Raw genomic sequence first — 13,679 nt, 5'->3', positions numbered from 1 at the left:
ATGGAAAACCTAACATTTAATAGTCCTGTTCTGAAGATGGAAGGACTGCTTGTCTCTGAACAAACTCTGTATCCTACATTTCTGTTCTTTTTAATTGTGTACTTGCTTATTATGGTATCTAACACTGGAATCATTTTGCTTATATCTATGGAAAGAAGCCTACATGAACCTATGTATATCCTCTTCTGCAACCTTCCTTTTAACGATGTGTTTGGAAACTCCATTGTTGTCCCGCGATTAATGGTGGACATTTTTAGGCCAACATCCGAGCGCTACATCAGTTATACTGATTGTGTTATTCAAGCTTTCTGCTACCACATGCATCTTGCTGCTTCTCACACTGTACTCATGGTTATGGCCTTTGACAGATATGTTGCCATATGTAATCCATTGCGCTACACAACTATCATGACTACCAAAATGGTGGTTAAACTGACTTCATCAGCATGGGGTGTGGCACTGCTCTGTGTGAGCATACTGTTAGCTCTGACAATAAGGCTGAATCGCTGTAGAACATTAATAGAAAATCCGTTCTGTGATAATGCATCACTGTTCAAACTGTCATGTGAAAATCCTTACATTAATAATGTATATGGCCTGGTTTATACTATAGTTTTAAAAGGATCTTCCATGGGATGCATTGTTATCACATATGCCAAAATAACAGCTGTCTGCATCAATACTAAAAGCAAAACTCTGAACAGCAAGGCTTTGAAAACCTGCAGCACACACTTGACTGTCTATTTGATCATGTGGATATCTGGGTTTATCATGATCATACTCCATCGTTTTTCTGGTTATGCAGACTACAGGAAAGGAGCTGCTCTGCTTAATCATATTATCCCAGGTATTCTGAACCCTGTCATATACGCTCTACAGACTAAAGAGATTAGACAGGTTATCCTGAAGATTCTGCATTCAAATAGTGTAACGGCATCATAATAATCTTCAAGCACCTCTTTCTTTAGTGTGAGTTGCCATTGTTATGATAAGCAATTACTATTACTAGTTTTGAAACCATGAAACTGTTTCTATTACATTTATGCTGTCCAGGTATAGCCCTTTACCATAGATGGATGCATGTAAGCATACCTAAATAATAATGAATCTTGATTGATTTGTACTTTCTGCTTGTTTTCAAATGCTAATATACAAAGTACTCTCAATAATATGCATATTTGTGAAGAAAGATCAAATACTGAACTAATTCATTTTCTGTGTAAAATTTTATTTTGTACTAGCAAAAGAGTGTTTTACATGGCAGGACACAGCAATTTTCAGAACTGAAGGAGTTCATTTGATACTTTCTTACTTTTACTTAAGCCAGTGATAGGCTACTTTTATTTTCACTTGAGTTATTATTATTATTATTGTTATTATTATTATTAAGAACGATCTGTCACTGTGTTTGCACACTGTGAAATTAGACCTCTGAGTTAAAAGTTAATGCAAAAATAAGGTCCAAGTTGTGTTGCAGTTCAGCTGAGTATCACTGAGAAAGCACCTGAGCCACTGTTAGATCTAGACAAGTAGAACAAGTTGAAGATGGTAACAGAATCTCCATTTGAAATAACAGGCATCGGCTTGCAGGCCAATTTTATATAAGGTTTCATGGGAGTCCCAAAAAAGGCCTATACTGCACTCTTCATTTGTGCCATTAGGCCAGTTTATTTATAGATAACATCAGATCTAACAACAGGAAAACTTCTCTTAGCCTTGAGATGCTTAATTGCAAGAAGATACATACGCAGGCGACCCAAGACTTCAGAAGCTTCGGAAATCAATGAAGCAGTCAGAGCATTAAGTAATGTATTAAATAACACATTAAACGAAAATGGAAATTTATTGTGGGGATCAACTGTTGGGTGGGGTGGTTTCTGGGAGAGGCATGTGAGATCGTTGAAGATTTGTATGTACAAACTGCTTGGAAAGGTCTCTGAGCTTTAAGGAGCTGTCCACCATACTGAGTAGAGGCTGACAAATTCTAGGTCCCTTACTCATGTGCACATTTAAATGAATGAGCCTAAAATATTGACCTCTGCTTTTTTTTCTTTTTGGACAAAGCCTTACTTCTATTCCTCCCAAGACAGTCTCACCTGTAAATCATATGGCCACACATCCTATCTAGTTGTCTGATGTTGTTTGCTATTTTTGTATTCTTCCTTTTTGGATTTGACTACTATTTCTAGGTAAAGCCTCATTTCTTATTTTTTACAACAAACTTCTGGCTGGTTCTGTTCTGTTACATGTGTCACACACAACATGTCCAATCTGAGAAAAGAGGGGTGACACAAAGATGGAAATTTTGTTTTATAATCATTGGAAAAAAGACTACATGATGCACTTGAAATGAACCCATTCATGTGGTACTAAAAATGTGCTGAAGGTAGGAGGCATAGTCCTCATTGGAAAGGATAAACCCTAAGGCAACCATGGAAAATTAGATAGATTAAAAAAATATGGTTATGAGTAGTTCCCACAGGGCATTGTTGTGACCTATTCAGCTTTTGCATTCTTCAGATATCAATGCATGTGAGTGATGAATTAAGTGAAAGGATGCTGTGACTTTAATTCATTTTGAGTTCTTTAAAAGATCTGCAAGAAACTACTCTGTAACTTAAGATACATTTGACTTTTTGTCACTTTTATTCAGTTTTGTCACTTTGATTGAAAAGGAAAAATCTGTATACATAGCATATAAGAACTTTTCTTCTCTTTTGACAGTATTATGAAACATTTTTAATAAACTATATTCATTTGAAGGAACAACGCTTGATTGTTATTATTTTGAACTTCCCATTACATTAACAATACAAAACAAATTTGAGTGCCATTCTTAGAAAATTATATGTACAGCACTGTTTGTAAAGTAAACAATGTCAAATCTGCATTGCTGTAATCCTCAGATTTCAAGTGGGTTAACTGTTTCTTAAACTATTTGAGCAAACAATTCAGTGTAGAAACACTAGGTACTAAGTGTGAAAATTTGACTTCTTCTGTTACTCATTTGTTTTCATATTCAAATTTTCATATCACTGCTGTTTGATGTAAATTAAAAATGTGTGTTGCTCTTTATATTGTATGTAAATTTCATGACAAATGGACCAATAGAAACAGCCCAAAATGACGTGGAAAAAAGTCTGGTTCCGCTGACTTACATTAAATGTAAAGTAGGTTTTGTTCTTCTCCTGTAAAGTTGTCATTTTGAAGATACAAGATTTTGTTCTGACAGCAGCAAAATACTGTTTAACAAATTGCTGTGCTATGAAACAATCAGAAGTATTTATGTAATTAAATGTTGTGCTTTATATTGTCTCTAGGCAAAAAGGCTGGAAAAAAAACATTAACAGGTCACAAAATATGTTTGATCCTGGTCCTGGAATGGGACACAGCTGCCTTACATAAGTTTATGTTTTCCTTGCTCCAACACACCTGATTCAAATTATCATATAATGAACAAACCTTTCTTGAGTTACACTGGAAGTGTCACAGCTGTGGCAATCCAAGAACAGGATTACATATTCAGGTAGTTACACACTGCAAACAACACAACGCTGTCACAACACTCCATCAGAAATCCCATGAGCAGTTGGAGCCACAAAAGAACGTCAATAAAAGGATGGCAGGACCGCTGGCCAGGCATTTAATTGTGTTGTTTTGCAACAATCCTGAAGTTGTTTTACCAGAAAAGGAAAGTATTCAGCGCTGTTTTGCTCATGTTACTGTAACACTGAAACAGTTCTGATGTTTCTTCTTATCAACTGTTTCTACTGCCACATAAAGATTCCTAGATGTAATTGTGAATGTTTGTTACATGTAAATTATATTAATACAGTAAAACATGTATACATATGTATATAATTTTGAAATTAGAAATTTTGAATGAAGAAAAGGGACTAGATACTTACAAAAAGTTACATTTATGTGAAATAAATAAATATATATGAGAAGTGAGGAAATATTTAGAGATCCCTGATTTATGATTGTGATGAACTAATCTGTCTAACCTCCATTTGCTTTCTTAGTTCAACAGCTGTCATACTGTTTCTAAATGGATAATCTGACATTTAATAGCCCTGTCTTTCAGTTGGAGGGACTGACTGTCTCTGAGCAAAACCTGTATCCTACATTTCTTTTCTTCCTGGTTTTCTATCTGCTCATTATGGTATCTAACATCGGAATCATTCTGCTCATAACAATGGAAAGAAGCCTGCATGAGCCTATGTACATTCTCTTCTGCAACCTTCCCTTTAATGATGTGTTTGGAAATTCTGTTGTTGTTCCTCGGATAATGATGGACATTATAAGGCCAACATCTGAACGCTACATAAGTTATGCTGAATGTGTTACTCAAGCTTTCTGTTACCACATATATACTTGTGCCTCTCACACTATTCTCATGGCTATGGCCTTTGATAGATATGTTGCCATATGCAATCCACTGCACTATACAACTATTATGACAACTAAAATGATAGCTAAACTGACTGCATCAGCCTGGGGTGTGGCTCTGCTCCTTGTGGGTATCTTGTTAGCTCTGACAATAAGGCTGAATCGCTGTGGAACACGAATAGCAAATCCGTTCTGTGATAATGCATCACTGTTTAAACTGTCATGTGAAAATCCTTACATTAATAATGTATATGGTCTGACATACACAGCAGCTGTACTTGGCACTTCCTTGGGAAGTATTGTAGTCACTTATGCCAAAATAGCATCTGTGTGCCTTACTAGTAAAAACAAATCTCTGAACAGCAAAGCTTTGAAAACCTGCAGCACACACTTGACTGTCTATTTAATCATGTGGCTGTCTGGGTTTATCATGGTCACACTTCATCGTTTTTCTGGGTATGCAGAATACAGGAAAGGAGCTGCACTGCTTGTGCACATTGGCCCTGGTATTCTGAACCCTCTCATATATGCGCTGCAGTCTACAGAGATACGAAATATTATGTTAAGGATTCTACACTCAAAGAAGTTGATGCCTTTATGAGAATGTTCATGTACTATTAAATAAAATAATTTCTTCTCCTGTTTGCCTTGATCTTGTAGTAATAACAAAGTGATTCTCGATTTGATCATTTATAAGTGATGATGCTGTAAATGCTGTCAATGTACAGACCCTAAACAGGCCTTACTCATTCATATGTTCTCAAGTTCAAGCGGATCTGTATTTTTCTCAATCTTTTAAAATTACAATACTACTATATACTAATATATTTCTGAGCAAAGAAATTTTACTCTGTTGTATTTAATTCATTCACAGTAAGTTCAAAAGTGTTTTGTTTTTATTTTATTTTGCACTGGGTTTTCCAAAAGCACCTTAGGACAAAGATTATTCTTATATGGTAGAGACAGCATCACACTGAACAGTTTATACCAGTCACAACAATCTTAACAATAAAATGCTTTTGGTAAACTAAATATACATCACCAGCTCTTGGTGAAAAGGATAGTAGTTCTGTGTTGGTACTTAATATTTAGCACTGTATCTAACCCTTAATGCTTACTGGCACAAAATCAGAGGACAACATGGTTGGATTGGTGTGTGGTTCACAGGATATGATAAGATGTACATATTTTATTGAGAATGTATTTTCTATAAAATCTTCCAAATCAATGATGTTGTGTTGTCATTAAAAACCTAAAACAGAGTGATTGCTTAGTAAAGACAAATGCTACACACATACTGAGTTACGGCAAAAAATGATCTGGCAAAGAGGAGTAACACTCCTAGCCAGCAGCTAGTCTGTGGGAAAGAGAAAACCAATAAGTAACCAACAACATAGTACACAATCTGTACACAATCTGCTTTATCTACCAAACTAATGTTATAGGAGAATAGCCCCAGCTATAGCAATAACTATGTACATGTAAGCTGTGTTAGAGGCGGCATTAGCTACCTGCTTTGCCCACTCATGAACCGGCAGACATCACAGGTGCTCTGAAATTATTCTACATTTTATCATTAAAATAGCGCTGATGACTGACAGCTGAGGTGTCTTTACACTCATCTTGTATTTGTTATATTGTTATATTCATGCTTTTCTTTATATTTTTATATTTGTTATCTTTACATACTGTTAAGCTCTCTTTTCCTCTGTTGACGCATGTGTGTTCTGTTGAGGGCCTCCTTCAAGAAAGGGAGCTAATGTATAGAATAGCATTCAAATGATATGAGACCAGTATTTAAGCTTTTCCAGATGTTTCCTTATGGGAATGTATGGATGTGTGTGTGTCTCTAACCATGTTATGTATGTGTGTACATTCACCATATACGAGCAGAGGCATGAAAAAGTTAGAGATCCCACATTCAGCCTTCGGGACTCTCACAGGGCTTTAACACTATTTTGAAATAAAGTTGTTCATGTTTAAATCCAGATATTGTCTACAGAGCTTTCATCTCCCCACCTACACAACTGAGAATAAACAACACAGCTTAAAAAATAATCAAAACCTCAAATACAGTCATTTTCAAAGGCAAAATAATCATAATGTTACATTAAATTGTAAACTTCTCTTTAGTGCCCCCAGTGGACATTTGTTTCTCAAAAGTTCAGTAAAACATAATCGAGGGTTCGTATTTGTGGCTCTCCACAAAATAAATAAATAAATAAATGGTCAGAGGTACGTACATCCCATGAAACCAGGTTGGTGTAATAGTGTGAATTGTAGAATTGTTGATAATTGTGGATTTTGTATTTTTGTTCTCTGTATTTGAAAATATGTTTGTATTGAAATAATATGAAAAAGCAAGGGGCAAGGAAAGAAACAAGCTGATTCAGGAGGACGTGCAAGCAGGGGTGGAGGAGGCCTGATTCAGGAGGAGGTGCTAACAGGGGTGAAGGAGGCCTGTGCCACCAGGAAGGCAGAATCCCCACTGTAGGGTGCAATGGACAAGATGGGAGCATGCGATAGATAATTTGATCTGAGCTCTGGGAGGTGTTATGCCTTGTGTTTTTGCTTGATTTGTGTGTTTTTGTACTCATTTCAGATTCATCCAGAGTGATGGCTAAGTTTGATCTTTCAGAGTTTGTTGTTAACCCTACTTGGGAACAATTTGATGCATGCCATAAGACTGACTTGCTCTTGGTGGCTGATTTTTTTTTCTACTGTTGTTCCTCGTTCGGCTCCTAAACGAGAGATAACGACTGTGTTAGACTCACCTTGTCAGGTTGGGCATTCTACCTGGGAGGGAAAGGTCCCTGGGTGTTGCTTTAGGCCATACTCCGGGTGCAGAAGCAACAGAGGTTGCAGATGGCTCGGAGCTCATGCTACTAGAAGATTTCAAAAATAGTCTCCCAGAGAAGATCGTGGTGTATCTTAATGAGCAAAAAGTGTGCAGACTGAGTGTAGCTGCTACATTAGCTGATGAATTTGTTCTTACACACAAGACAGTTTTTGTTTAACCTCCGCATCGTGGTGTTGTTTCTAGCTGCACCCCAGTAACAAGAACCCTTGTTAACGCTGCTAGTTCCTCCCAACCCAATACTCCCGTTACTACAGCTGAGACACGGGAATGTTTTCATTGTCACAAAAAAGGCCGCCTTATTGATGTATGACCCGTCCTCACACGTAAACATTCTCGTTCAAGTTCCCCGACTAAAAAAGTGAATACATTGAGTATGCTACTTCCTAGTCATCTGGATGTTCAACCACAGGTCTGAGATTGAGTCTGTGTTTAAAACTTTCGTGTTCAGTGGAGTCGTGTCCTTGTCCGAGACCAGTGATGTTAAGCAGCCTATTCAAATATTACATGATACTGGTGCAGCTCAGTTGTTTATTTTGGATAATGTGCTGTTGTTTTCTAGTGAGACCTACTATGGTAGTGATGTCTTGGTGCAGGGAAATGAACTTGGCATACTCAGGGTTCCCTTACACACTGTTTTTTTTTTTTAAATGGACAACTTTGCAGGGAATGTGAAGGTTGCTGTTCGCTCTAAACTACTTGATGCTGGTGTTTTGTTTATTTTGGGAAATGACCTACCTGGAAGAGAAGTCTTCATGCTTCCCGAAGTAGTAAATAAACCTGTACAGATCCTTGACCTCCCTTGTAAAGAGGAAACAGCTTCTCTGTTTCCTGCTTGTGTTCTGACTCATGCCCAGGCACATAAAAATGCTGATATTGTCAATTTATCAGACACTTTTTTGTGCAATGAGGACTCTGAGCTTCACACTGATGCTTCTGTTCCAATAACTGCCTGCAAATTAACAGCTTCCAAGCCTATTCCTGTAACAGATAAAGAACTACCTGATCTGGCTATTAGGTCTGCTTTAATTACTGCTCAGCAAGCTGATCCACCACATGAACATTGTTTTAGTTTAGTCAGAGAGAAAAATGACATGTCTGAAAAGCCAACTGGTTTCTTTATTGAAAGTGACGTGTTGATGAGGTCATGGTCTATGGTCATGGTCTTCAATAAGTACAATTGGTCAATGTGATGAGGTGCACCAGATAGTGGTTCCTGCTCTTTATAGAGCGTTATTTTTGTCCTTGGCCCATGACCATCCCCTTTCAGGTCATGTAGGTATCAGAAAAACAATACAGCATATTTTGGATGACTTCTTTTTGCTTCTGTAAAAACTGTCCTTTTATTTGGTCCCCTGCATGCCAGACTGCATTTGTGTCTGTTAAGGCTTTGTTAAGTAGCTCCCCTGTTCTAGCCACATCTGACTTTGATAAGCTGTTTAAATTTGAAGTAGATGCCAGTGGTACCAGGGCTGGTGCAGTCCTCCTACAAGAGGACGCCCTTGGAATTGACCATCCCATTTGCTATTTTTCAAGGAAATTTTGATAAGTGTCATGATTGGCCCCTCCCAGTCTTCCATGTGCTTGTGTTTACCTCCCAGTCTTGTCCATGTGCATTTTGTTTTGATTCTTCGCTGTCCTGCCCCCTTGTTTCATGACTCCGCCCTTGATCGTTTTCACCTTTGTTGTCCACCTGCATATAATTAACCCTCGTTGTGTCCCTGTATTTAAGCCCTGTGTTTTCCTGAGTTTCTCACTGGTCTTTGATGTACTATTTGTTATGTTTGATGTTTGAGGTGTGTATTGTTTGGAATTCTGTGTTTGCGTCATTATCTTCGTCCCTCCTGCTCTCCGTGTTGGCTATACAACCCTGGACTGTTTTGACCATGACTATGGATTTGCCCTTAATAAATCTCGCTTCTCAGCATTTGCGTCTGCCTCCTCATCGCTCCCCAATGTTACATAAAGCATCAGTTAGCCAACAGTAATATCAAGAAGGAGACAAGACACATCACATTAATCCTAAATACTTAATTAATCTATAATGCTTTCCCTAGTCGTACTAACCTCACCTGTTGGGGCAAGGTTGAACAATAATTTGCCAGCTGTGCCTATAGAATGCTATACTGGAGTACATCTTTAGCTGCTGCCTGAAGCCTTGGAAAAGGGGCTTTATTGTTACAGTCACAACCAAGTGCTGAATGTTGTAGTTAAAACAATTTGCAACAGCATCAGCCAAAGCAAACATCTCCATCAAGCAAAACAGATCACTGCCTTCATACATCAGGGGAAAAATCTCACTTCCAGCTAGCAGGTGTGCTGGGGTCAGCAAAGAAATAGCAACTGAACGTGGACCAGGTAGATAAATCAAATTTCAAAACCCAGCTAGGTTGCTTTGGAGGGGGTGTCTAATGTTGAAAGACTGAAAAACCCCATTGAATGTGCTGAATCAGATGATATAAAACACAGAGTAAAACTGCATAAGGTGTTTATATCACAACAGGGTACTAGTCACAGTGTCTGTTTGAAGACAACTAGATTTGTGTTTCACAATCCTGGTCATGGAATGGAATAACACTGCTTTGTATAGTTTCATGATTTCCCTGCTCCACTAAATTCAACATCATCTAAGTAAGATACAGAATTAAAAGAACTTGAACTGAATATGTCAGATCAGGGAAAATACTAAACTATGCTGGGCAGTGACCCTTCAGGATAAGGACTGAAAAACACTGAGCTAAATGATTACATATCCAGATTGGTACACACTGCAAACAACAAACTGTTGTTATGATGCTCCTTCAGTCCCATGAGCTTGTCACAACGAGAAAAGGGGGTTAATAAAAGGATGAGTGTTCAGACACAACATAATTGTTGTATTGTTTTGAATCAGTTATGAAGATCTCTTGCTGGGACAGTGATTATGTCGATACTGTGTTTTGCTCATTAATGTAATACCTAAACAACACTGAGCTATTTTTTCTAACCAACTTTCTTATACCATATAACTTTTTAATCACACAGGAAGATATTGCTCATGTCTCTGTTCATTACAGGTAAATTACATTAATAGAATAAAAGACTAGTAAGCTGTTTTTTTTATTGTAATGAAGGTCATGCACCAGTATATACAAATTTTTATTTTAGAAAATTTTAAATTGCCCTAAAAGATTTAAAGATCCCTGGTTTATGTTTGCGCTGATCTGACTTTCCTAACCACCATCTGCTTTCTTATTGCAATCAGCTGTCATATTACTTCTCAATGGAAAACCTGACATTTAATAGCCCCTTTATTCAAATAGAGGGACTGGTTGTCTCTGAGCAATACATTTATCCTACATTTCTTTTCTTCTTGATTATCTATGTACTCATTACAGTATCTAACATTGGGATTATTCTGCTCATAACAATGGAAAGAAGCCTACATGAACCTATGTACATTCTCTTCTGCAACCTTCCCTTTAATGATGTATTTGGAAACTCTGTTGTAATCCCTCGGATAATGGTGGACATTTTACGGCCAAGTTCTGAACGCTACATCAGTTATGGTGAATGCGCTGCTCAAGCTTTCTGTTACCATGTGCACGCTACTGCTGCTCACACTATCCTCATGGCTATGGCCTTTGACAGATATGTTGCCATATGCAATCCACTGCACTACACAACTATTATGACGACTAAAATGGTAGCTAAACTGACTGCATCAGTCTGGTGTATAGCAGTGGTCTTTGTAGGTATTTTGTTAGGTCTCACAATAAGGCTGAATCGCTGTGGAACACAAATAGCAAATCCATTCTGTGATAATGCATCATTGTTCAAAGTGTCATGTGAGAATCCTTACATTACTAATGTATTTGGCCTGGCATGCACAACCATTTTACTTGTCTCATCTGTGGGAAGTATTGTACTTACTTATTCCAAAATAGCAGCTGTCTGCTTTATTAGTAAAAACAAAACTCTGAACAACAAGTTTCTGAAAACCTGCAGCACACACCTGACTGTCTATTTGATCATGTGGCTGTCTAGCTGTATTATGATCATGCTCCATCGCTTTTCTGGTTATACAGACTACAGGAAAGGGGCAGCGCTGCTTTTCCACATCGGCCCAGGCATTCTGAATCCTATCATATATGCATTGCAGTGTACTGAGATCAGACACACGATGTTAAAGATTCTACACTCAAAGAAGGTGCATTCATGATGAGGATGTTCTATTGAAAATTCCATCCTGTCAGTGTATAGCCCTTAAACAGAGGTGGATAATACAGTAGTAGTAAAATATACTAAAATAAAATTTTGACGTGCATTTTTATGTTTTTTCAAATGACCATCCTTATAAGCTGCTGCATTTTAGTCTTTCACTAATAGTTATTTTTCTATTACTTCATTCTGTTCTGTTGATGAAAGAACATGCACTGTGAAACACTGCCAGGTGATTGCAGTTTTACAGCTATATTAATACCCACAGAGCTACATGGTCCTTATTTCTTTTTTAATGCTATTTTCTTTGGGGTACAACTACTGTTATTGTGACTTCAGTTTATTGCACTGAAATGACAATATTGTTGTGTGTAATTTTAATGTTCAGGCTAACATCAATTGTACCTGTTGGTATTGTATACAAGCCTGAAATTTAAGCTATTACAAAAGTTTGAATGTAAATGTAAGAAATGTGGTTCTCCTACATCAAAATCCCCAGTCTATCCACTGTTAGACACTATAGAATGAAACATTATGTTTTGGGGATAGAGTTACAGTGTAAGCAGCTACAGAAAGGCTTAACAGCAGGGCAAAGCACATGTAGACCATGCTATTATTTAAGATGAGTCATTACTTAAGGGAAATCTTTAATATTTATTTATTTAAGTGTATCTATTTACAACTCATTTCTAGCCCTTGTTTAAATGAGCATAATCAGGGATAGTTTTGGCTCAGTGTACTTTAGTAGTTCTCTAAAACTGTTGCTGTCCACCATGTTAGGAACTATAATTTTGTCCACCCATCTGTGATTCTTCGCAATTTCTGCAAAGCTTTCTTGGCACTTTTGGATGTTTGGAGATGTTTGCTCAAAAAGTGATCTGTTTTTATCTGTGTGCTTCAGTTTCAGCTGGTATAGTTAGCAGAACGTATGGCCTATTGTGTCTTCACGCATACCATTCAGAAACATTATTCAACTTCTATGATAAATCCTCCAATTCAAATAAGAACTGTCGCTTATTGGAAATGAAGTAAAATTAAATTGATACTTTTGTTACCAACAACATTGTTTGAACAATTTTTCTAAAAGTTTCTATACTATCTCCATTTTTACTTTTTTGTTCTTCCTTTTCACCTTTCTTTCAGTCTGCATTTGCATTGCAGTGACCTGCTACTGGCCTCTAGAAGCTCATGGGAGGTGTGCACCCTCAGAAAAGGTACTTAGCTCTTATTAATGTCATTGTTCATCAGTTAAAGATATGTGTTTTGTGTTTATTGTGTTGTTCTGTGTCAGGGAGTAGGTTTTGTTAGTTTGGATTGATGGTCACCATGAAGGTGAAGTATATGGCTAGTCATGTACCTCCACATCCCACCTGAATCATTTCCACCTGAAATCACTACAAGTGGCTGTCACCTGTGTTGGTTGTATATCCTGTTTGTTTGATTTTCATTGAAAAAGACCTTGCAGGCTGAAACATTACAGCAATTTTAATGGGACAGATAAATAGTTTTAAATAAATAGCGTTTTTTTCATAATATTGTTATAGTAAATCAACACTGAGCTAATATGTTTTCCCCACCAACTTTTAAACTACTATGTAAAGACTTCCTAATCAGCAGGGCAATATACCCTGTGTATAAGTTCATCATACTTAAATTTTATTAATTCAGCAAATTAATAAAAAAGTGAAATATTCTTTTTTGAAAATGAAGACAAAAATATTAAAAGTAACAATAACTAATTTTTAATGTAAACTTTTTTTAGGGGTACCAAATGAAAACAATGGAAAGAAGCCATTGCCCTGCCACTTACTGATTGGGTTCAACTATTAAAACATCCACTCTCCTTAATCGCATGGACCACTGAGCTAACTGTGCTAACTATCTGAGCTAACAGTCAATCTCAATTCCCCTATTTCAGCTTAAGGGGTAGGACATTTTGCATAATATAACAATGTAACAGTAATAAGCAGTTTTAATTCAAAAGTGCTTCATGTCACCGTTGAAAGGCAGGACAGATAGAGGGTCTAAAACTAAATCTGGATCACCTTTAACTTTGACCCTTGCATACTGCTTCCCAATCCTTAAAGGAAGCTACAGTCTTTATTACAATCCAGAGTGTCACCAAACCCAGAGATGTGCCCACTAAAAACCTTCAGTCATCCATAACACCACACTGGAACGGCACCGTGCCATGAGTGAGTGGAGGTCCTCCATCAGGTGCACATATTGG

The 13,679-nt window shown here is 37.3% G+C and overlaps 3 protein-coding genes across 3 annotated transcripts; all 3 read left to right on the top strand.

Moving 5' to 3' along the window:
- On the top strand, nt 1-942 carry LOC108431232 (olfactory receptor 52D1-like). The gene has a single exon (XM_037546253.1). The coding sequence runs from the start codon at nt 1-3 to the stop codon at nt 940-942; it is 942 nt and encodes a 313-aa protein (XP_037402150.1).
- A 3,109-nt stretch (nt 943-4,051) lies between these two features.
- LOC108431233 (olfactory receptor 4E1-like) lies at nt 4,052-4,993 on the top strand. Its single transcript, XM_017704253.1, has 2 exons — nt 4,052-4,403; nt 4,533-4,993. The coding sequence occupies exons 1-2, from the start codon at nt 4,052-4,054 to the stop codon at nt 4,991-4,993; spliced, it is 813 nt and encodes a 270-aa protein (XP_017559742.1).
- Nucleotides 4,994-10,481: 5,488 nt separating this feature from the next.
- LOC108431234 (olfactory receptor 5B17-like) lies at nt 10,482-12,681 on the top strand. Its single transcript, XM_037546256.1, has 2 exons — nt 10,482-11,438; nt 12,664-12,681. The coding sequence occupies exons 1-2, from the start codon at nt 10,512-10,514 to the stop codon at nt 12,679-12,681; spliced, it is 945 nt and encodes a 314-aa protein (XP_037402153.1). The 5' UTR covers nt 10,482-10,511.
- Nucleotides 12,682-13,679: the final 998 nt, after the last annotated feature.

The sequence above is a fragment of the Pygocentrus nattereri genome, chromosome 16 (genome assembly GCF_015220715.1).
Source record: "Pygocentrus nattereri isolate fPygNat1 chromosome 16, fPygNat1.pri, whole genome shotgun sequence".
Classification (NCBI taxonomy): Eukaryota; Metazoa; Chordata; class Actinopteri; order Characiformes; family Serrasalmidae; genus Pygocentrus; species Pygocentrus nattereri.
This window is presented reverse-complemented; position numbering and strand designations above follow the sequence as displayed.